At 30.8% G+C, this 22,500-nt stretch overlaps 1 protein-coding gene across 18 annotated transcripts in view; it reads right to left on the bottom strand.

The window, feature by feature from the left end:
• Nucleotides 1-22,500, bottom strand: part of LOC124424397 (cuticlin-4) — a 46,537-nt gene that overhangs the window by 12,251 nt on the left and 11,786 nt on the right. For 12 of the 18 annotated variants that reach the window (XR_006942308.1, XR_006942306.1, XR_006942310.1 and 9 more), the window contains 3 exons: nucleotides 21,538-21,903; nucleotides 21,249-21,444; nucleotides 15,070-15,522 (listed from right to left, as the gene is read on the bottom strand). Coding sequence is in view for 2 of the 18 variants with exons in the window: in XM_046963390.1 (XP_046819346.1) it covers nucleotides 916-984 (69 nt within the window). In the remaining 16 variants the exon portion in view is untranslated. Of the gene's footprint in view, nucleotides 1-915; nucleotides 1,003-1,940; nucleotides 2,333-15,069; nucleotides 15,523-21,248; nucleotides 21,445-21,537; nucleotides 21,904-22,500 lie in introns of those variants that run through there. The other 6 variants (XR_006942313.1, XR_006942303.1, XR_006942304.1 and 3 more) reach the window with 4 other exon arrangements.

Raw genomic sequence — 22,500 nt, 5'->3', positions numbered from 1 at the left:
AACAGCTACTAAACGTATATGACAACTATGACGAAGGCGACATTCGTTGAAAGAAATATACAAATATAGAAATAAAGAAATAAAGTATTAAAGGAAAAAAAGAAAAAAAAAGAAAGAAAGAGAGAAAGAAGGAAGAAGAAAAAAAAAATGATAACGTCCTAGTGCGAAAATAAAATAAAAGAGATACGCGGTAAAATTGGCTTATCTTTGGTTATCAAGAGCACCATGTGCAACCAAGACCATTAAGCGTAACCGTTTTATCTAGAATTAACGAATTAACGGTAAACAACCACTTCTTTTATAATTTCATTTCTCATAACTAACTGCCTTCTTTTTCCATTATTTTTTATTTATTTTTTTCTTTTTATTATTATTATTATTATTATTATTATTATTATTATTATTATTATTATTATTGTTATTGTTGTTGTTGTTATTATACAAATACTTTTACCCATGATCGATCACAAATCACCAGTTCAAAATCTCTTTTCACACGTACTAAAGTATTATTTATAATTGATATAACAACAAATTGTATCGATAATATTTAGGATATAATTTATTAATATGCGATTAAAAGAATTTCAAGGAAAAGATCTCTCGGAAAAAGAAACTTTCTCAAAGATAAATATAAATCTATTATAATTATGTCACGATCATTATTTCTTAAAAATCTTCAAGTATCTCGACGACTTTTATGTATCTCAAACTTTTTTTCCCTGCGAAAGTACAAATCGTGACGAACATCATATTTTGTCAAACGATCTATCGATGAACGAAGATGATCGATAAACGATGAAGAGGAAAGAAAAGAAATAGGAAGAACAAAAAAGAAAATACAGAAAAAAAAAAAAGAAAAAAGAAGAAGAAGAAAAGAATAAAAAGGATAAAGGATTTTTTATATCTACTCACGGTTAACAATAGTAAGGGCAGCAATAAGATAAAGGCCGTCTTTCGTATACTCCGCCACGTCCTCTCCATCGTGTGTACGTTTTTCTTCTGTAATTAGAAAAGAAAACAAGAAAAAAAAATAATCAAGTTCAAAGGATCCATAATATGTAACGTCGTTCGCGTTATCCTTTTTCCTTTAAAATCGCTGATTGACACAATAAGTGTCATCGCTGATAAAAAGAAAGGAAAGGAATTAAACATGCATATGAAATATGAAAAAGAAAAGAAGAAGAAGAAGAAGAAGAAGAAGAAGAAGAAAAAGAAAAAGAAAAGGGGGAGGAGGAGGAGGAGGAAGAAAAGGAAGAAAAAGAATGCATTTGCTGACAATCGTCGCCAGCCGGAAGCACAAGTAGCACGTCTACCTGTCCGATCCTCTCCGAAGGATGTTACGCAACGCGCATCTGACCCACTTCCTTCGAAATCGTTGCTCTTAATTAAGAAGGATGAGAAAACGTTTAAACGTTCAAGAACTTTTCCACAGTCTGCGTTTTCGTAACACGGAGGACTGTTAAATACTTCCGCAAACGATGTAATTCATATTCCTAAACATTAATAGCGATTACATAGTGAATGAAAAGGAAGAAAACAAAAATAAAAAGAAAAATCTTTCCGAATTCATTGTCAGTAAAAATAGATCTCTCCGATTCCATTATCTATCTCATCGTTAATCTCGAGAAATGAGAACTATCGTTAAAAGTGAAGAAAAAAAAAAAAATAGATAAATAAATAAATAAATAAATAAATAAATAAATCGCGAAGAAACCGACAGAAAAATAGAATACTTTTTTACGGAAAGGAAAAAAAAAATAAAGAAAAAACGTAAAAAGAAAAGAGAAAAACTGTACGGACGATCTTCGTCGTCTTCTTCGGAAAGAGCTTATCCACTCTGTGTGTACGAAAAACAAAAAATAAAAAACAAAAATAAGAAACAAAACAAAAGAAAGAAAAAAATCTTCGTCAATCGCGAAACGTTCGAGGATTCACACCTGACTCCGAGTCCTGCGATAATCCTTCTTGTTTTTCTCCGTTGATCCGTTTTTATTCTTTTGTTCCTCTCCTCACGACCCTCTCTCTCTCTCTCTCTCTCTCTCTTTCTCTCTCTCTCTCTCTCTCTCTCTCTCTCTCTCTCTCTCTCTTTTTAATCGACGACGAGTCACACCTGTCGCACGAAACGAAGCGTTGTTAACAGTTGGTCCTCATTAGGCCACTCTTTTCAACGACAATAACGACGAAGAAAAGTTGCGCGCGCGCGAACAAGAATGGACGGGCCCAGAGGTGGCTGTCCTGGCCGACGGGGACCGACTGAAGGTGCGAGCCACGCTCGTCTCGGCCACGAGCCACGTCCCAGTGACCTACTGACGATCTCGATCGTTCCTACTGTGCCACCTTTCATTCCCACCATTACTAATACGTTACTACCACTACTACTATAGAACTCATCACGATCAAGCTACCTCGAGTATCTACATCAGAGCAAGGTACAAACAGGCCCATCGTCGTTGTCGTCTCTATCCCCTCCTTTCTTATCTTTCTACCCCACCCACCCACACACCCTCTTCTCCTCCTTCTCGCTCACTTCTTCTACTTCCCCATAGCGGACTTAGCTCTTTCTTTTTTCATCATCATCATCATCATCTTCTTCTTCTGCTGCTACTTCTTCCTTTTCTTCTATCTTCTTCTTCTTCTTCCTGATCTTTCCTTTTTTTTTCTCTTTTTCTTTTTCTATCTCAACGAATATGTTATAAATGAAATGGAATTCGTATTATAGATCGAAGAACTTCTCTCATATTTTCGATGGATAATTTTTATCCTTATTCCTTCTTTTTTTGTCCCATTAAAAGTCATTTGCTTTCACCGAAACATCGTAAAACTCTAATAAGGGGAAAGTGAGAGAGGAGGAGGGGAAGGGGGGAAGATCGACAATAAAGAAAATCTTTATTGTTTAATAATAAATTGTTCGTGTATCCTTTTTAATACTTCCTTCCTCTTAATATCATTGACGACAATCGATTTATGGCAATATATAATAATTCCAAAATGCGAAGATTTTCATTTCGTTAAATAATCAATTAATGATATCAAAGAATTCCTGATCGTTATCAAATTGTTCGGATATCATTTATCGTCGTTTGTTAATTGTGATATTTATGAAGATCATTCGGGTATAAGATTTTTAAAATTTGAGAAGACGAACGAAAAAAAATTTTGGATTACTTAACAAAAAAAAAAAAAGAAAAAAAGACATACACACGAACAAAGACGCGCACAATTAAGTCTATTTTGTAATTAGAAGTAAGGATAGAAGCGATATTATTTTTTTTTCTTTTTGTGTCCTTGCAAAAGAACGCGGATAAATGTAGCAAGCAATAATAAATCCGGCATGAGCTACCGTGACGATCATGCTCCCGTGACGAACTACTAACTATATCTACCTAACTTCCATTTTATTCTGTACCGATTCGAGTTTCATCTCGAAGACTTTCCAGGAGGATTAACAGAAGACATCCTACGAGCTTCTTAAAGTATAACACTGGAGATTACATAGCTAGACGATACTTCCATTTTCAATCGAATTACTTTTCTATCTTGTTATTAGTACCAGTAATAGACATTCTCTCTGACGTTAGATCGAATTTTAAAACCTTTTTAAAGAAAACACAAAACTTTCGAAATTTTCGACAAGAGATACAGATTTATGTAGCTTCACATTTTGTCTGTCCTTTTTTTTCTTTATCTTTTTTAATTTTTAACCAGCTTAATCAACAAAAATCAATTGTGCTGTAAAATAATAAAAAAGAAAAAAAAAAATAACAAGATACAATGAATTCAAAAATATATAAATTAAGTTTGTATACTTTTTCTGTATTTTTTAGATTGTAAAAAAGTTCGTAGGCTTGTAGTTTGACAATTTGAAAAAAGAAATTTTAAATGGGTTTAAAAAAAAAGAAAAAAAAAAAGAAAACGTCGTGAAGAAATAATTGATCGTTGAAATGACATAGGAACTTTCGGCTCATCCTATATATACGCGATATACGAAATACTTGTTGTCTATTTTGTTGTATTAAAAATAAGAAAACAAGAAATAATTTCGAAAAAATCAAATCTAATCTTTTCGTTTTCTCTCTTTCGTAAAATTTTGCACATACGTATGTACCTCGCATATTGTAAATGGAACTTGCATAATCACACAAGACCGATAAGAATGAGATACGAACGAGTCAACGGGCAACGCACTGACCTAGATTTCTCACCCGCATGATGTTAACTCGTCCATCCGGAAGTGTCTTATAGTAGTCCGTATACCTACAAGGATAACAACCATAGCTCGATAATACGTGAAAGTGCGAGTGAAGTAAGTTTCACCGATCTCCTACTGTAGATTTCCTCAAAGTACTTTTTCATAATGTTTTAAAATATATAACAAAATGATACATAACAGGATCGTCGATAAATTATTAAATTATCGAATGATATTCTCTCTCAATTAGAATTTATATATATTTGATTATATCGAGAAAATAAATTAAAAATTACCTTCTTGTATAATAATTATAATAATAATAATAATAATAATAATAATAATAATAATAATAATAATAATAATAATAATCATAATAATAATAATAATAATAATAATAATAATAATAATAATAATAATAATAATAATAATAATCAATCAATCAATCAAACAGTTTTCTAATTAACTAACTTAGATTAATTAATCATCCAAAAATTCCTTTCAAAATAATGATTCGACAAAAAAAAAGGAACAAATCTACCTGGACTCCAATAACATATTTGAATCATTCTCTCGTTCTTTGACTTTTCTCATTCGAGATTATTTCTCTCTCTCTCTCTCTCTCTTTCTCTCTCTCTCTCTCTCTCTCTCTCTCTTTCTCTTTCGATTTCCTTTCCCTCTCACCTTTTACACCTGCTCGGCGTCAGTTGGTTAACGTTCAAAGTTCTAACACAAAAGTATCTTATGTGCCGAAAACTCTGCTCCTAATAGTAAAACCTTTTCCACATCCTCACAAAATTAAACCTACAGAGAATCGTCGAGGAGCAACATCAAAGCTAGAAAAAACATTTTCAAACGAGTCACCGTGAAACAATTTTCTTTTTCACGAAAACGAGTAGTCGTCGTCTTCGTCGTCGTTGTTGTCTTCGTCGTCGTCGTCGTCTTCGTCGTTATCGTTCTTGTTGTTGTTGTTGTTGTTGTTGTTGTTGTTGTCCGTTCACAAAGAATGATAAAAAAGGGACTAAACTTTTGACTATTCGAGTATTTACTAACTACTCGAAATAGTTAATAAACAAAAAAAAAAAGAAAAGAAAAAAGAAAGAAAAAGAAAAAAACAATGTTTTGAATCAATCTTATTTACATTCGAACATTGCATTATTTAACATAAATAATAAATTTATTTCAATATAATAATTGGAGTTCCACTTGAAATGTATTATAATCAAACTCATTGCAATCGATAAGAAAAAAAAAAAATTTGAATAAGTAAATGATTATGGGCCTTCAATAAAAATTTACAATTCTTGTTTGAATAAATTTTACATTGAAAAGTTAACGATTATTGAATTATCGAAATGTTTCCAATTATACGAAGCATCCTTGTATATATCCATGTAATATTGATCCATTGATAAAGGCAACTAAATGATGGTATCAATTATAATCTTCTACTAAAACCTCTTTGGCTTCAAAAGGAGCAATCATAGCTTTACTGTTAGATAAAAAACGTTTATACTCAAATAATTCGATAGGTAAATGGTGATCTAAAATTGGAGATGATATATATATATATATATATATATATATATATATATATATACGATCTAATCGATATTCGATGTAAAATAACGTGTCGATTGTAACAGAGTTTAGAGGGCCGTTTAGATCGAAGAGAAAGGGTTATTCGTGTTCACTTGAAACAAGTGGCTGAGAGCTAACGCGATGTGATCTGAAAAAGACACGGTAGAAAAGCGGGCTGTTGGGAGAAAGCGGCCCCAAAAATAAAATCTCTGTAGCTTGGCAACGCACTGAAAATAGATAACATAAACGGCCTGTTAGCCTTCATTCTAGAATTTTATTCTCAAGACCCAAATATGGAAAGGAACGCGATTTAGAATGGAGGCACGTCAATCGAAAGAGAGAATAAAAGTATGAGAAAATTTAAGAATACTTTTTTCAAGTTTCTAATTTCGGTACTTTAAAGAATTTTTTATCAATCGATACGAAACAACGGTGCAACGGAAAAGAAAGTTCATTAAAAATATCTAAAACATAAATACTTGACATTAAAATAATATATATATATATATATATCCATCTATAGGAATGTTAATCTAATCATAAAATTATAATACGAATTTCATAGAAAAATACTAAAAATTTGAATTTCGTATTCAAAGTTTCGCGTTAAAAAAAAAAAAAAAAAAAAAAAAAAAAAAAAGAAAAAGAAAAAAAATCCGAGAGATTTGAAAAACTCTGAAATTAGATTCTCGGTAACACGGTACGTTTTTACGAATTACATATATTCCCCATGAAAATCCAATTAAAACTTTTCATTCGTTCGTATAAACAAGTGTCTCTTTTTTTGGTCGAATATGTTTCACGTGCTTCACATACGACTCCGTTGTAAGAAACACTATGGGAAGATACGTATATAATCAGTAGCTGTAACAACAATATCTCACGTCCTAAATAAACAGCGATGAAAAAAAAAAAGAAAAAAAAAGAAAAAAGAAATGAGAGAAAATAAAAACAGAAAAAGAAACGAAGGAGGTGTTTTCCGGTGTAACATTAAACTATCGTTTCTCTGTTGATATCAAAACGACGCGACAATCATCTTTCTCAACAAAATTACAGTATGTATATATGCAACTAAACACGTAGATTACTCTTCTATCGTTAAAAGCCGAAGAATCATGCAATTATCTTACTAACGGTGAATAAACCAATCGAACGTTCTATTTAACACGTACATCTACAAATAAAATTCTATATATCTATAATTAGTTACATATCTAAAGCTCTCTCTTTCTCTCTCTCTCTCTCTCTCCCTCTCTTTCTCTCTCTCTCTCTCTCTCTCTCTCTTTTTCTATATATATATATATAATTTTTAGCACATTCAAAAATTTTACATTTCTCATCGTCATAAATATAAAAATTTAAGAAGCAATTAATTTCTTTGTCCATATATATTGTCCAATTTGTATAACCCACGACGATAAATCGAAAAACCATAATCTGTTCACATTTACGACACTTTCATTAGATTCTCCTAAGAAAATCTTACTGTATGATTCAAGCGTGATAGAAACACGATTCTGCGTAACGAACGAAAAACATAAAAAAACCTTTCTATGTTAATGAATGATCCGGCAATAATGTCGATGATCCATCACCTTAGAAAATAATTTTCAATTCTATGTCGTTGTAATGACACCGTTCCGAAGAAAATGAGAAGGCTGTAAGACCCGGTTTCATCGTCACGGAAATCAGATATCGAGTAGCAGCAGGCGCAGGTAGTTCAAGAGGTTCTCGTTGTATGTAAGTACTTACTTACTTACTTACTTACTTATTTACTTCCCTCTCCCCACCCTCCACTCTCCCCGACATCCCTTCGGGGCTTTCCTCTTCCTCTTCAGCACCCTCACGAGTTATTATTATTTTTACCGGCTGAGAGAAGAGCCTGCCACCCTTTGTCCGCGAGCAAGGTGACAGGTGTGCGGGGGAACTCAAGTGACGTAATCAAGTACCGTTATGAGTGCACACGTGATGATACACATATAAAATACATACAAATACATACGTATAAGTATAATATATCCACCAAGCCAGGTGAAACCCCATAAGAATGCAATGCGAAATGGAACACCATGAGGCTACAACGGCTGTATACGTACAAACGCGAAATTCTGCTCCTACGTGAAAGTGACAGGGACGAGACGAGACAAGATAAGACGAAACGTGAAGGAAGAAGAAAGAGGATGGCGAAATGAGAGAGAGAGAGAGAGAGAGAGAGAGAAAGGGGGGAGAGAAAAGAAAAAAAAAAAGAAGAAAAATATTATACAGCTGGATCATATGACGAAGAAGAGATCATTGATTATATTGATCCTCGTTGACTCGTGAGAGAAATTATTTTCTTCGCGCAAACTTAATATAATTTTTTATCTATTCTAAAATGACGATTATAATAGATAATTTTTACTTACGAAAAAATTGTCATAATTAATAGCTATCCTATCTCATACAATTATATCATTTTAATATGACATAAAAAATTAATCAATTAATTGAGAACATTATAAATATTTTATCTTAATAATAAACCCACGAAATTTCCTTAATAATCGGACACTCATAGATCGATAATAGAATATATCCGGTAACAACGAAATTGTTCCACTATTCTATATAACATCTGTATATTCCAATGAAATAACTAATTAATTTCAAATTTAGATATATATATATATATATATATATATATATATATATATATATATATATATATTATAATAGATGCGTATAACAACACTGGAAACTAATTAATATATTAAATGAACTAATTTTATGATGAATTCATTAATAGAAACACAATTATATCGAGAATTTAATGAAATAAACATGGGTATGTGCGCGCGTATTCGTATTTCTCAGAGATAAAAAAAAAAAAAAACAAAAAAGGAAGAAGAAAAAAAAAGAAACTTCGATGATATACCAGATGAAAAGTCATTTAGTTCGTTAGTCGATCCATTATTTATCTTGATAAAACGTCCAACTACGTTTCCTACTTTTTATTCAGACACTAATATACGACTCATGTGTACATATATACATACATATATATATATATATATATATCTATAGGTACATGGTTGGTATTCGTGCAAAATACCGAAGCAGAAAGCGCTAAATTAAGGCGTCGTTCGAAAACCGTAGAAAATTGGACTCATGGCTCGTCAACGTCGTTGTTTACGAAACTTTCACGGCAACGTTCCTCTCGCTCGTTAAAACGATACGACCGGCCTTTTTTACAAATTTCTCCCCACCTTTATTTCTTTTTTTGTCTACTCCTTTCATGAAATCATTTGACACGTATATACGTATATACATATATACATATATACATATATATGTGTCTGTGTAAATAGATAATAAAAATGACGCATGTATATATACATACATATATATATATATATATATATATACATATATGTATGTATGTATGTGTGTATGAATATGTACGTAAGCTTACTTATCTATACACCAATTAAAAATGCTCATCACTTTTTCTCCAATTATTATCGAAATTTTACGTACATATATATATATATATATATACACAGATATCTCGAGCCTATTTTTAACAACATATACGAACAAATAGAGAGCGAATCGAAACGGATTCATTACTCGTTTAAAAGTTCACCATCAATGCTGTCGGCTTTCGTTCTGAATTCCAAACTCTCTCATTCTTTCATGTTTTTATTACATTTCAATGGCCGATGTATAACGTAGTACGGGTGTAAAGTTTACACTCACAGTAACACGAGAAAAAGAGATGGAAATAGAGGCACGACGTTACCGGTACGAACGATGATAACCAAATGCCTATGTATGATTTTATACAACCTATAAAACGTTCTAATGGAGTTCGTTGTCTGTTGATAAATGAATCGTATTTCTCTCTCTTTCTCTTTCTCTTTCTCTCTCTCTCTCTCTCTCTCTCGCTTCCCTCTCTCTTCTACACACGTTAAATGAACGTTTGTATGTATACAAACATAGGTACTCTCGCTTTCTCTCTTGCTCGTCAGCTCCTTTCCTCCTCCACGATAAAGGACGATCTCTCTCTCTCTCTCTCTCTCTCTCTCTTTCTCTCTCTTTCTCTCCCTCTCTCTCTCTCTCTCTTTCTTTCTATCTCTTTCTCTCTTTCCTTCTCTTTCTGCTTACACGCGGCCTTATTCTTGAGACACGAAGAACCGGAGAAGGACGTCACGAAAGAAAAGAAGACGTGAGAACGCTGACACACTGACTCGCTACCCCACATACTCTGTTGGCCTTTTCAATGGGTATTCACGAGAGAAAGAGAGAGGGGAGGGATCAACGGATGAAATAAAAAAAAAAAAAAAGGAAAAGAAATAAAAACGAACGAATATAAGAATCTTTGATGTTTTTCAATAATACCCAAATCTTTCCTACTTTCTATCATCTATCCGATGATATATATAATCGATATTTAAAAAAATAAATAATACGTCACATCGTCGATAAATAATAATGATAATAATGATGATGGATGATTGTGATTGATTGATGGTCATGATAATAAAAGGAAAGAGATAAGAAAGGAAATAAATGAAATAAAAAAAAAAAAAAAAGAAAAGAAAAAAAAACGAGATAATGTGTAATAAGTGCACTCGTTCACACTGATCAACGAATTCACTTTCGTATTCGGCACAAATTTCGAGCACAAACCTTTCGTTTCGTTTCGTTTCGTTCGACGTGAAGCTCCTTATCGTGTCAATTGATAATAAGTCCCTCTATTGTAATCCTATTTTAGACGAGACACACACACACTTGGCACTTAATAAATATTATCTTCTTTTAGCGTCTTCTATATTCTTTCCAATATAAAAACGTATTTATGCATATATATAGATATATATATATAAAAAGATCTACGGAAAGAGTGAAACGCGTTTTTATGTAGATACTTCAGTCAAAGAATCACGTGATAAAGAACACGCCGGCGAGTTTGATGAGTGCGTTCGTGATCTTATGTGAACGTTGGAAACGAAACGCAACCTATATACTCTCCCCTCTTCGGGGTCGTCTGCTTTCACCAAAATCCCTCCGCCATATTACTCCTCCTTCTCATTCGTTTATTCTCTCCTTTTGTCTCTTCAAATCCTCTTTTGAAAGAAAAAAAAAAAAAAAAAAAAAAAAGAAAGAAAAAAAACAACAAAAATTACATCCATATATCTGTCGCAATTGTCATTCATATAAGAAATATCCTTCTCCTTTCCTCTTTAATATAATATTTAACATACAATGCGCTAATTGACCGTATAAAATTTGTTTTCGATCAAATCATAATACTCGATAAAACTTGCCGATCTACGTGATATGACGATTGTGATAATCTTGATCGAATATATAATATTTTTCTTCGATATCGATATATTAATTATTATTTATTAATTCGTTAAAAATTATATAATATATATATATATATATATATATATATATATATATATATTAGGATAATAAATAAATTCCAAAGAAATAATATATTGAATATACATATATAATATTGCGAGGTAAGTTATAAAGAAGAAACTTGAAAATTCGAATGCATCTGTATCTCGATTTATAACGCGTATCGAGGACTTTCGCTTGTATCCGGAGCACGCTCGACTTCCGGCATTCATGAAAGAAAGAGAGAGAGAGAGAGAGAGAGAGAGAGAGAGAGAGAGAGAGAAAGAGAGAGGAGGGAGAGAAAGAAAGAGAGAGAGAGAGAGAGGGAAACATACACGGGGGCGCAAGTGGACTCGTCGTGATTCAACCTCGCTCCGTTTACGTCCCATATCGTAGCTCTCTCGAGGATGATTAAGAAAAAAGAAAGTTCGGGGCCTTTCGCTCCCTACAGAAAAAGTATCTCGTTTGTCGAGCGCCGACGAAATCATGCATAAGCTTGTGCATAAGTTTCTAACCATGGAAATAATTAAAATCATATTAGAATGAAATAAATGACACGTTCCAAAAAGAGGAAGAAGAAAGAAAAAAAAAAAAAAGAAAGAACAAAAAAAAAAGGACAAATAATATTTAATACATAGTAAATTATAATAATTAGGATCGATTAATAAATTACTTCATTTTATAATTATTTATTTTCAATATCGGTTCAATGTAAAGTAATCGTCATCCGTGAAAAATATTTTAACTATAGTGAGGAATGTAAAGAAAAAAAAAAAAGAAAATAAGAAAAGAAAAGATCAAGTATACTTTGTCATACGTACAAAATAATGAATAAAAATTCTTAACATTTAGTTATGAAAAAAAAAAAAAAAAAGTAATAGACGACGATAATCATTCTACCCTTTCTATATTTATGTATGTATATATCTATTGAATATGTGCATAGATATAATACATATACTATGACCACGTTCATTCAATATACCTGCATATGTAAGTACATTTTCAACGAAATAACTTGCGTTCCATCGTCTACGTTCGATCCTTCTCAAACTAGAACACCGACTTAATAAGTTTTGAGAATGTCATACGCTTGACCGTCCTCTGCCTTTGAGAATTTCATATGTAATATTAAGATTATCGAAGCATATCAAGAATCCGTTGTTATCAATTTTAATAGAGTGAACCAGCTCGCACATAGATTAACGGCTCCCTATTTCCATTATGCGAAATTATAGTATCGATCATAGTTAATATTCCTATCGATATATATTTGTTAATAATTATGAATTTTATCTGATCAATAAAATAAAACCGAAAAGATATTAAGATAAAAAGATCAATTAAAATTAATCATTATCTATACTTATCAATATTATTAATAATACTTAAATAATATTACAAGATTATTGTTAGATAGTATATAGTATTAAACTATTATTTCAAAGAATAATTATAATCACTCATACGTTATAATTATTTTATATTAATAAATATCATTAATATTAAATATTATTAACAATTATTTTCTAAGTGACTGTTAGATCTCTATTAGTCATTGAAATATATTAGAAATTGATAGAAAGTATCTAACTTAAAAATTTAATCAAATAAAATCTACATATATACATATACATATGTGGATATATATGCACGCATATATGCGTTTAGTCATATATCATTATCATTGTTCTATTTTCTCATCGAAACGGTCGATCACCTCGATCTTTCCTAACGCGGATGCGATGCAGGAAGAAAGCTGCCCGAACAAATTCCGCGGCGTCCATCGGAATGGTGAAATTGCGCAATTTTTCCACGAGCTTTGACGTCAGCGGCCATTCACGAGAGCCCCATGCACCAGCAGCTTTCACACGGATCTCGCTTTGTTATCTAGATACCTACATACGAACAAGGAGTATTCCCCCAATGTACATATGTATATATATATATATATATATATATATATATATATATATATATCAAGTCTATCTCGAAAAGTATTATTTACCGAATCAATTCAAGGAAGAGTTATTTTATCGAAAAGAAATTTTTAAATTTACATCTTAATAAAAGTAAATCGTTAATTGAATATTAATTAATGATATATATATATATATTTATTTATTTATTTATTATTTTTTTTTATTTAAAGAAATAAACCAAATTTTTTCTTATATACTTGATATATATGCATTTATTAAAATTGATCATAAATATAAATATTATTAATAAGTAGAATTATATATATATATATATATATATATATATATATATATATATATATATATATACGTACATGCGTATGAAAATTCTGGTTTACGAGTTATTCCATTCCAATGAGATAAAAGGAAAGCAAAGATGCGATCGATTTTGAACAAATTTTCTCCCATTGGTCTCTCTTTCGTTCCTCTTGGAAAGACAACGCGAGCACTGAGTCGTTCTTAGCTTGTACAACGCCTCGTTATCCTCCATTCTCGATAACCGGAATCATCTATTAGATATAATCTTGAGAAACCGATTTTCTGAGATTCCTCGTGACTTTCACCTGCGATGTGATCGCGTTTCTTACTTCGCTTACGAAGATCCGGTATTCTTGGTACTGGACCAGTTCCGAATACTTCTTACAGAAATAATCGCGAAACGGAAGAATGAAGAGAGAGAGAGAGAGAGAGAGAGAGAGAGAGAGAGAGAGAGAGAAAGAGACAGAGAGAGAATGAAATCATCATGATGAAATGATTATCTATCAAACATTCGATTCTCCTGATTGGTCCAATTTTATCAATCAAAATGTTTATGGATTCATTTAAAAATATTCTAATCTTTGATTATTATTTTGAATATACAAGAAAACAGGATCTCTATCTTTCACAATTAAATCATTATTAATTTTTGAAAAATAAAATAAATTTCTCATAAAATTGATACGCGATATTATAATACAAAATATTATAATACAAATGAAGTAGGCAAGAGAATTTTTTTTTTTTCTTCAATATATTAATAACTTTTCATTCTACGGAGATATTGAAAATGAAATAAAAAAATTTTAAAGTGTGACTGTGCGTTCATGCGATAAGATTGTCGATCGTAAAAATTGAAAAGAGAAAAATCAATTGTTATTAACAAAAAGCATTAGAAAATACAAATTCTATGTTTGTTTTCTACGATATATCCGGATTTCTGATGAGATGTCTGATATAAAACTTTCATGACACCGAGCTAAGTATCTACGTTTAAGAATTCGATCAATTAAACCATCGATCGATCCGTCGATCGATCGGCCGACCGATTTCTCTATCGAAATACCAAATCATAGTAATTCGATGTCTCACAAAGTTGACGTACTTACGTGTCGAAGAGCCTATGTCAAAGACGACGTTTAAGTCGAACGTAAGATTTAGTTTTGGCACACTTTTCACGACAACGACGAGAACGTCAAAGCCGATTCGAGACGTCTTACTGCTACGTGTACCTCACCCAAGAAATTAACATTACAAATTGCGAACGATGCCTTGCAAATATTTCAATTCTCGATCTCACGTAACACCCGTCTAAATTTAATTTATAACAATCGAATATTAAACGAATTTTCAATCTATTCGAGATTACGAAAAAGTAAAACGATATTGACTTGTAATTTAAACGTAAATAAATAAATAATTATTATTATTATTATAATAATATAATTTTTTATAATTAATAATAATTACTAATAATATTTTAATTAATAATTAAAATTAATAACTATTGCTGATAATAATTGTTAATTAGAATTTGATTAAAAAATTGTAATTCTGCATATTCACTGTAATATCATTAATGGCATTATTTAATTAAAATTAACAAAGTTATTAATGATATAATAACTTTCAAACGTTATTATAAAATAAACAATAATTAAATTTTATTATAAAACGAATATAAACGAATATATATTTGTCATAAATATGTCATGATTTTAAAGATCATCAAGATAGCTTTCTCGAATAATCACGATTACAATCTATCGTTCAAGATACGTAGCTAGAATATATAAGACATAGGTATATCCATGTATGCGTATGTTCATAAAGTAACATGAAAAGAGGCCTTCGCAGACAATCGAACAAAGTGGGTGTTTAATTGCAAGGAAGTATGCATATACGTGCGATAATTTTGGGTCACTGAATAGCAAGCTTTCTTCTTTCTCCCTTTCTCGATTGCTTGTGTCGAACGTGCCGTGTGATCGAACGCCCTTTCTTCTTTTTCTTCTTCTTCTTCTTCTTCTTCTTATTCTTCTCCTCCTCCTCCTCCTCCTCCTCTTTCTCTTTCTCTTTTACATCTTCTTTTATTTCTCTTTCTTCTTTCTTTTTAACCTGTTCAATAAACCACAAAATGTAATTATTGCGAATGCCTATTCAAATCTTCGTCGCATATTGCACTTGACATTGAAATCAATTTGTCTCGAGTGAACTTAATATTAACATAATATAAACTGAATAATATTTAATTATTCTAAATCCTTCTCGTTATCGATTTATGCTAAATTTATATTATAAAATGATGTGAATGAAACTGTAACTTAATCGAATCTCGTCTATCTATCTATTCTTAATACAATAATTTTAGGATTATTTGATTTTATTTGAATTCTTTCAAAATTGAAAATTACGAGATAGATACATGTACGATTATTTTTTTTTTTTAGATTAATTAGTAACACACGATAAGATGTTATCTCTTTGTTCTATACGTTACGTGTATAAGGTTTTCTTCTTTTCTTTTCTTTTCTTTTCTTTTTTTTTTTCAGAAATGAGGAACGAAAGAAGACGAATTCGCAGAGTAAGACCAACGAAAATAAAATCGAGCACGCTTCGTGAGACCGTCAACTCTGAAACGGAGTGAAAGTTTTGCTTTCCTATTGCGATCGCTAACGTTCCAATCTCTTGAAATTTCATCGACGTGAGGCAACGCAACGCAACACCCGCGTTTCGTTCAAAACGTTAACAACACTTTCTCAAGAACCATTCGTACCGCCATCATCTACGAGTTGTAAAGCTCTTCGAAAACTCAACGTCAACGACGAATTCTCTGTGATTTTCTCGTCTACGAAGAAAGATTCGCACGAAAGACGACAACGAAGAATCTACGGAACGTCAGAAACTCCATTACGGAAACGAGATTTCAACGACTAACGAGAATACTAAAAGTCGACGTCCGACCCTTTTACAAATCACTATCGTCTTAAAAATATCTTTTCAATTCGTTTAATTTGATAGAACTACGAAGTGTCGTATCATTCTCTCTCTCTCTCTCTCTCTCTCTCTCTCTCTCTCTCTCTCTCTCTCTGTATCTCTCTCTCTCTTTCTCTGCTACAAATAAATTTGATCATGAATTTGGTAATAAAGACACGATCGATAATATAATACTTGCTTTTATATTATTTACAAGAATAATCAATTTTAAATGAAAACATATGAAATCTAACGATTATTGTCTTATTAACATACAATAATTGTAGATCTTTCCTCACTGTAAATCAATGTTTTACAAATAAACAAACAAACAAAAATATATATATTAATTATATAAATCATTGAGTCATGATTTACATATAACGTTTATGTTTATGAAATTTTTAAGATAATTTAATCTAAAATGAATTGAAAGATGTTTTTGATTTACAAAAAAAGAAAAAAGAAAAAAAAAAGAAAAGAAAAGAAAGATCGTTCGAATTTCATAAAAAGTAATTCAATATCTGGATCGATTAAAAATTCAACGAAATATAAGTGAAAAATAAACAAGGAAGTACAAAAAAAAGGGAATAGATAGAAGATCTTAGTATGTCAGTGTGCCTATATGCTAATAGCTTGGCTCGATGAGCGGTTTTAACTTCGACCATGAATCGAATCGATAGAAGTAAACGCTCCTTCAAAAAGGATTTCAAAGAATGATGCAAAAAAGATAAAACGATCCTTTTCGTAGATTTAACACTAGTATATTAATAAATAAGAATGTATGAATTTTTTCAATTATTTAAATAAAAAAAAAAAAAAAAGAAAAAAATTACTCGAACGAAAACAAATTTTTTTCAATACGACTTTCATTCTTAATAGACAATATTTAACATAATATAATAATTTTTACTAAGGAAAGAAAAAATTTCTTTGAAATAAATTCTTTTTCTTTTCTTTTTTTTTTCTTTTTTTTTATATATATATATATATATATACGTATACACGTGTATATTACAGATAATATTGATCTGCGTTAAAAATAATTAATTAAATTTCGATTATTTTTTCGAAAATTATTTTAAAGAAATCCAATCCCTTTGTATATTAATATTATTATATTGAATCATTATTTCTAAACTTTATATTCTACTTATTATTCTCGTTCAAAAAAAAAAAGAAAAAGAAGGATATACCATTTGGAATAATAGTTACTTAAATAGCAATCAGTAAATGGTAAGTGAAATGCGAAGGTGTGTGTGTCTTTTACGTTAATGCTCTCGAGTTGTTCTCAACGCTCTCCCGTTTAACGGTACATCTCATGCGGGACTCGTGAACGCTAGAAAGTAGTTTGATATTTTGAGTAGTCCGCCAATTTCCTTCTTTGACTTCTCATTTGACATTTCAACTTCCCATAATGGAAAACGACCGACGACCTTGACGATCTATTACATCGATCAGTCGATCCATTCTTGCGTTTATTTTCGAAATAAATCACACGAGAAAATATCTAAATTCTTCTAAATTCTTTAAACGTTACGCTTTACGATTAGAAAAAAAAAAAAAAAAAAAAAAAAAAAACAGAAAAAAAAAGAACAAAGAAAAAATAAGTAACGAATCTTCTTTGATACATTTCGAATTAATTAACAAAAAGGAATGTGATGAAAAATCCAATTGCAACGATCAATTCCAAAAATTACACTATCTTAACGAGATAGAAGGAAAAAAGAAAAGGAAAAAGTATTTCGTTACTTTTCATGTAAAGAAAAATACTGTGGTAAGATACTCAAAATGTATACTTAATTTAAATACTCGAAAGGTACTCGAAAAATGAATACCTAATTAACAATGTTTACATTCACCGTTATACTCGCAACGAATACGAATATTTCAACGTTCCATAACGTAAATACGCGATAAAATTGCACGAAAGATTATACACGCGTATACATTTTTCACGTATTCGATGATATTCCATTCTCATTTACACAATAGTTTTCTCATTTACAAATCGAAAAATTGATTGATCATTTGCACTCGTATTATGAAATGATTATTATCGAATCACTTTTCGATCATTTATTTTATCGAACAAATACTTTTTATCGGGTATTCTTTTAAAGAAAAATTTTATGATTCCTTTCGAAACAAAGGATCTATATACATACTATATATATATATATATATAAAATCAAAGTTAATTCAATTCACTCGCCTTTCAATCTAACGATAAATTTCATTGTCAAGAAGAAGAGAGAGAGAGAGAGAGAGAGAGAGAGAGAGAGAGAGAGAGAGAGAGAGCTATAAGTCGTCCATTTAAAATAGCTCATCGAAGTAGAAAAGCGTACAAAATTATCGCGAATAATCGAATCACGATGACAAAGTAAAAAATTGATCCTCGAGGATCGAGTCCTTGATAAGCGTTACTTCCGTTCTTTTCATACAGAGGCTCTGTACTACGTAAGTATATGCTTTAGTGTTGAAAATTGATTTCCTTTATTATAAAAGCAAAATTGAATCGATCCAGTTGAAATATAGGGAATATTTTTTTCGATATAACGAAGAGTCCTTTAATGATTTTCTATGCGCGTCTAATCAATTTCTTTGACGATCTATCGATCAATCGATCGATGTAAAGTAAAAATAATATTAAAAAGAAAAGAGAAAAGGATCTAACTAAAAGGATATTGTATATGGGATCACGAAAAAGATATGATTGACTTCAATGGTGACTGATGACGAAGGATCGATCTTGTATTTTCTGAAAAAAAGAAAAGGAAAAAAAAAAAGAAAAATGTCACTAATACTTTTTTTTTCTTTTTTTTTTTTTTTTTTTTTTTTTTTGAAATTACTCGTGTAACAAAGATCTTTAAAAATAAAAGTAAATTAATGCAAATTATTTCGATAAAATTCAAATTGGACAATATAAATCGATACGTTTAAGTTTGAACCTTTACAAATGAACTTTTTATCGTGTTTACGAAGAAGGAAAAAAAAATAGAAAGAAAATAATATTATACAGTGATATTGTATGATTCATAAATAAAAAAACAGAAACAGAAAAAATCGAAAGTGTGGATCACGAATCGAAAGAATGTTTACTTTCGAAAAAGTATATCATAAAAAATCGTTCGTGATAAAAGTCGCTCTATTTTCAACTTTCTAATAATATCGATGCGATGACGAGGTCGTTAAGTCACTCCCGTCGCGCTCACTTTCACCGCCCACACACAAATTTTCTATTCTCTTCGGCTTTCTCATTGTTATGATACATAGGTGTACATATATGTTCACATATATATCCCCGTATGTTGAACATGTCGCGAATAATGAGTCACGTTATCCTTTTCGCCCGCTTTTCGGGTTTCTCTTACTGACGCAATCTTTTTTTCTTTTCCTATTTCTTTTTTCTTTATTTACTTTTTTGATCTTCGACAAAGGAGGACATTATGCTAACAAACTCTTGGTTTTCCCCAAAAGAGAAGGGTTACAACAAAATTCAATCGACTTTTGATATTTCATCGAAGATTAATTCGTTTCGTGAATTATCGAAAATTTTGACGTTAATAAAAAATAGATAAATTCGAAAATATATTTATCGTTAAGAATATGAAACTATATGTCCCACTTAATTTGAATCATCAATAATGTATCTATCTCGTTTAATTAATTACAAGGAAGGACGCGTATATCATAAGACGCATATATTTTGTTAAGTGAGAGAGAGAGAGAGAGAAAAAAAAAATAAAAGAAAAAAAAGAAGTCGTAAGGAGGAAAGAAAATTATTGCATACCTACGTAATATTTTTTAAGAGAGAAATCATTTCTTCTTCGAACGATTTTTCTCGTATCATAGAAAAAAAATTATATTAAGAATATGAGAAAAATTAAAGTAATTGGATGGAATATAATATTTACCTATGAATCGTATACCTACTTAAAACATATTAATATTATATTTTACAAATCCAATCAAATTGCATATCGATAGGTTAACTTCGTTTTGAAATTGTACGTATATAATAATTCATTTGTCGATAAATAAAATAACAACAAGTGATAACCTTTTGATTCGTCTAATTTGCTTGTCCATTTTCTTTATAACGAATAGTAATGAATAAATTAATCTCAGCATCTATCTATTTACGTTTGTCCTCGTTTTTGAAATCAATCAAAGCCAAAGTCTAAACGATGGTGGCATCGAGTAACGGAGATGCCAAAACCAAAGGATCTTTTTTATTTTTTTCTTTTTCTTTTCGAACGCTAAAATAATTATTCATGCGGTGCGATGAACGTGATACGTAAAGAGAAAGAGAAAGAGAAAGAGAGAGGGGGCAGAGAGAGAGAGAGAGAGAGAGAGAGAAAGACATACAGACAAACAGACAAACAGACAGACAGACAGACAGACAGAAAACATTAACAACGGACTAATAGTCAGTCAGTCCAGGAAGACCGCATTCTCTATTCGAGCTCAAGTCGAAAGATTCGAGAGTAGTAGTCGCTTACTGTGTCGGTGCTTTTACGGCTTAATGAAACTTACGCCGTTAATTACACATTCTACGTAACCTTTCAAACTATTATTATGCTCCCGGCAATATTTTCAATAGAAAAATATAAATAGAAATATATAATATATATGAAAAAGTATTAATAGAAATCGATCGATTTTTTTTAATCCAATAAATTTTTCTCATCGACATTATTAATTTATTTCAACGATTCTTACGTTACGATACATTGTTAAATTATTTTAACGAAATATTAATAAATTGGAATGATTTTCAAATGCACGTATATCACACGGTCAAATATCGATTCGATTTTTATGACGATGAAATGATAGGATTGAAATCGATTAAATCGATATACCTTGTATATAGATCGAACGATGTAATTTGACGATCCTCCTTCTGGTCACTTCAATTTGTATTTAAACTCAATCCATTGGATACGTAAAGTATATTGCGTTCGAAGATTGATCCTATAAATGCAAAAGGCACCCCTCTTTAATTTTCTTAAATGTATCTTCCTTATTATTATTTTCCATGCCCTTTTAAAATCAAATCTAAGGAAGAAAAAAAAATTATGTTTGCAAACGGAATGATATACCGTTTGAAAGAAAACGTTAGGATTATATATCGATTTGTAAGCGACTCACGATCGAATGATTTCACCAAGAGACTCGAAGGTCGCCATATTTACGGAACAATAGACGATAATAGACATTTCACCATGTGGTATGCGAACCACGCCGCGCCACAGCAAATCCACTAAGAGTGCGTGCGGAGTTCTGCCTCCTCTCGAAGGCTGCTTTCACGATACGCATCCGGAATCGATCGGCGTTTCAGCTTCGTAAACAGGATACTTGTCCGACTCACCAACTCGATTAGACTTATACTCGCTCTTCTTACTCGCCAGTCAGACTTGTTTTATAACGAATTTCCACGCTTTTCACCAAACAGATATCTTCTCTCACTTTGATCCTCCGTTTCATTGAAATCTATATCATAGATGTTTAGACGAACTTGAAAAACAAAACAAAACAAATTATATCGAACGAACACATGACACAACGATACGTAATAGAAATATCACTAGGAGAATGTTTTTCATTTTCTTTGTTGATAATAATTAACTTGTTCAATGTCATTATTGCGTTGAAACTATTGCGTTGAAACTATTGCGTTGTTAAAAGTAATATAAAAATATGATAATTATTATTATGTTTTATAAATAAGATGGCTTTTGATTTATAATTCCATTCAATATTATATTTTATAAAGAGAAACATTTTATAAATTTCCAAACCATGATATATATATATTTTATTTTCATTTTCCACTTTAATAGTGATATGAAAAATTCTAAGATTTATCTAATCGGTTAATCTAGATTGATTAATCTTAATTGGATATCTTTAGATGTAAATAAATTTTATTATTAGACGACATACGAAGGACTACCGAATAAAAGATTTTTTGATAGATAAAAAATGAACCTAAATAAATTTTTGTGGTTAGGCCAACTGAATCGAAAAATTCTAATTCAACGTGATTAAATGGACGCTCTGATTCCTCAGTTAATTAGAACATGTCGTTTCTGACCTTGCGCACGTTTTCAT

Source organism: Vespa crabro, chromosome 5 (genome assembly GCF_910589235.1).
Source record: "Vespa crabro chromosome 5, iyVesCrab1.2, whole genome shotgun sequence".
In the NCBI taxonomy this organism is placed as follows: Eukaryota; Metazoa; Arthropoda; class Insecta; order Hymenoptera; family Vespidae; genus Vespa; species Vespa crabro.
The sequence above is the reverse complement of the archived record's forward strand: the minus strand, read 5'-3'. Positions and strand labels throughout refer to the sequence as shown.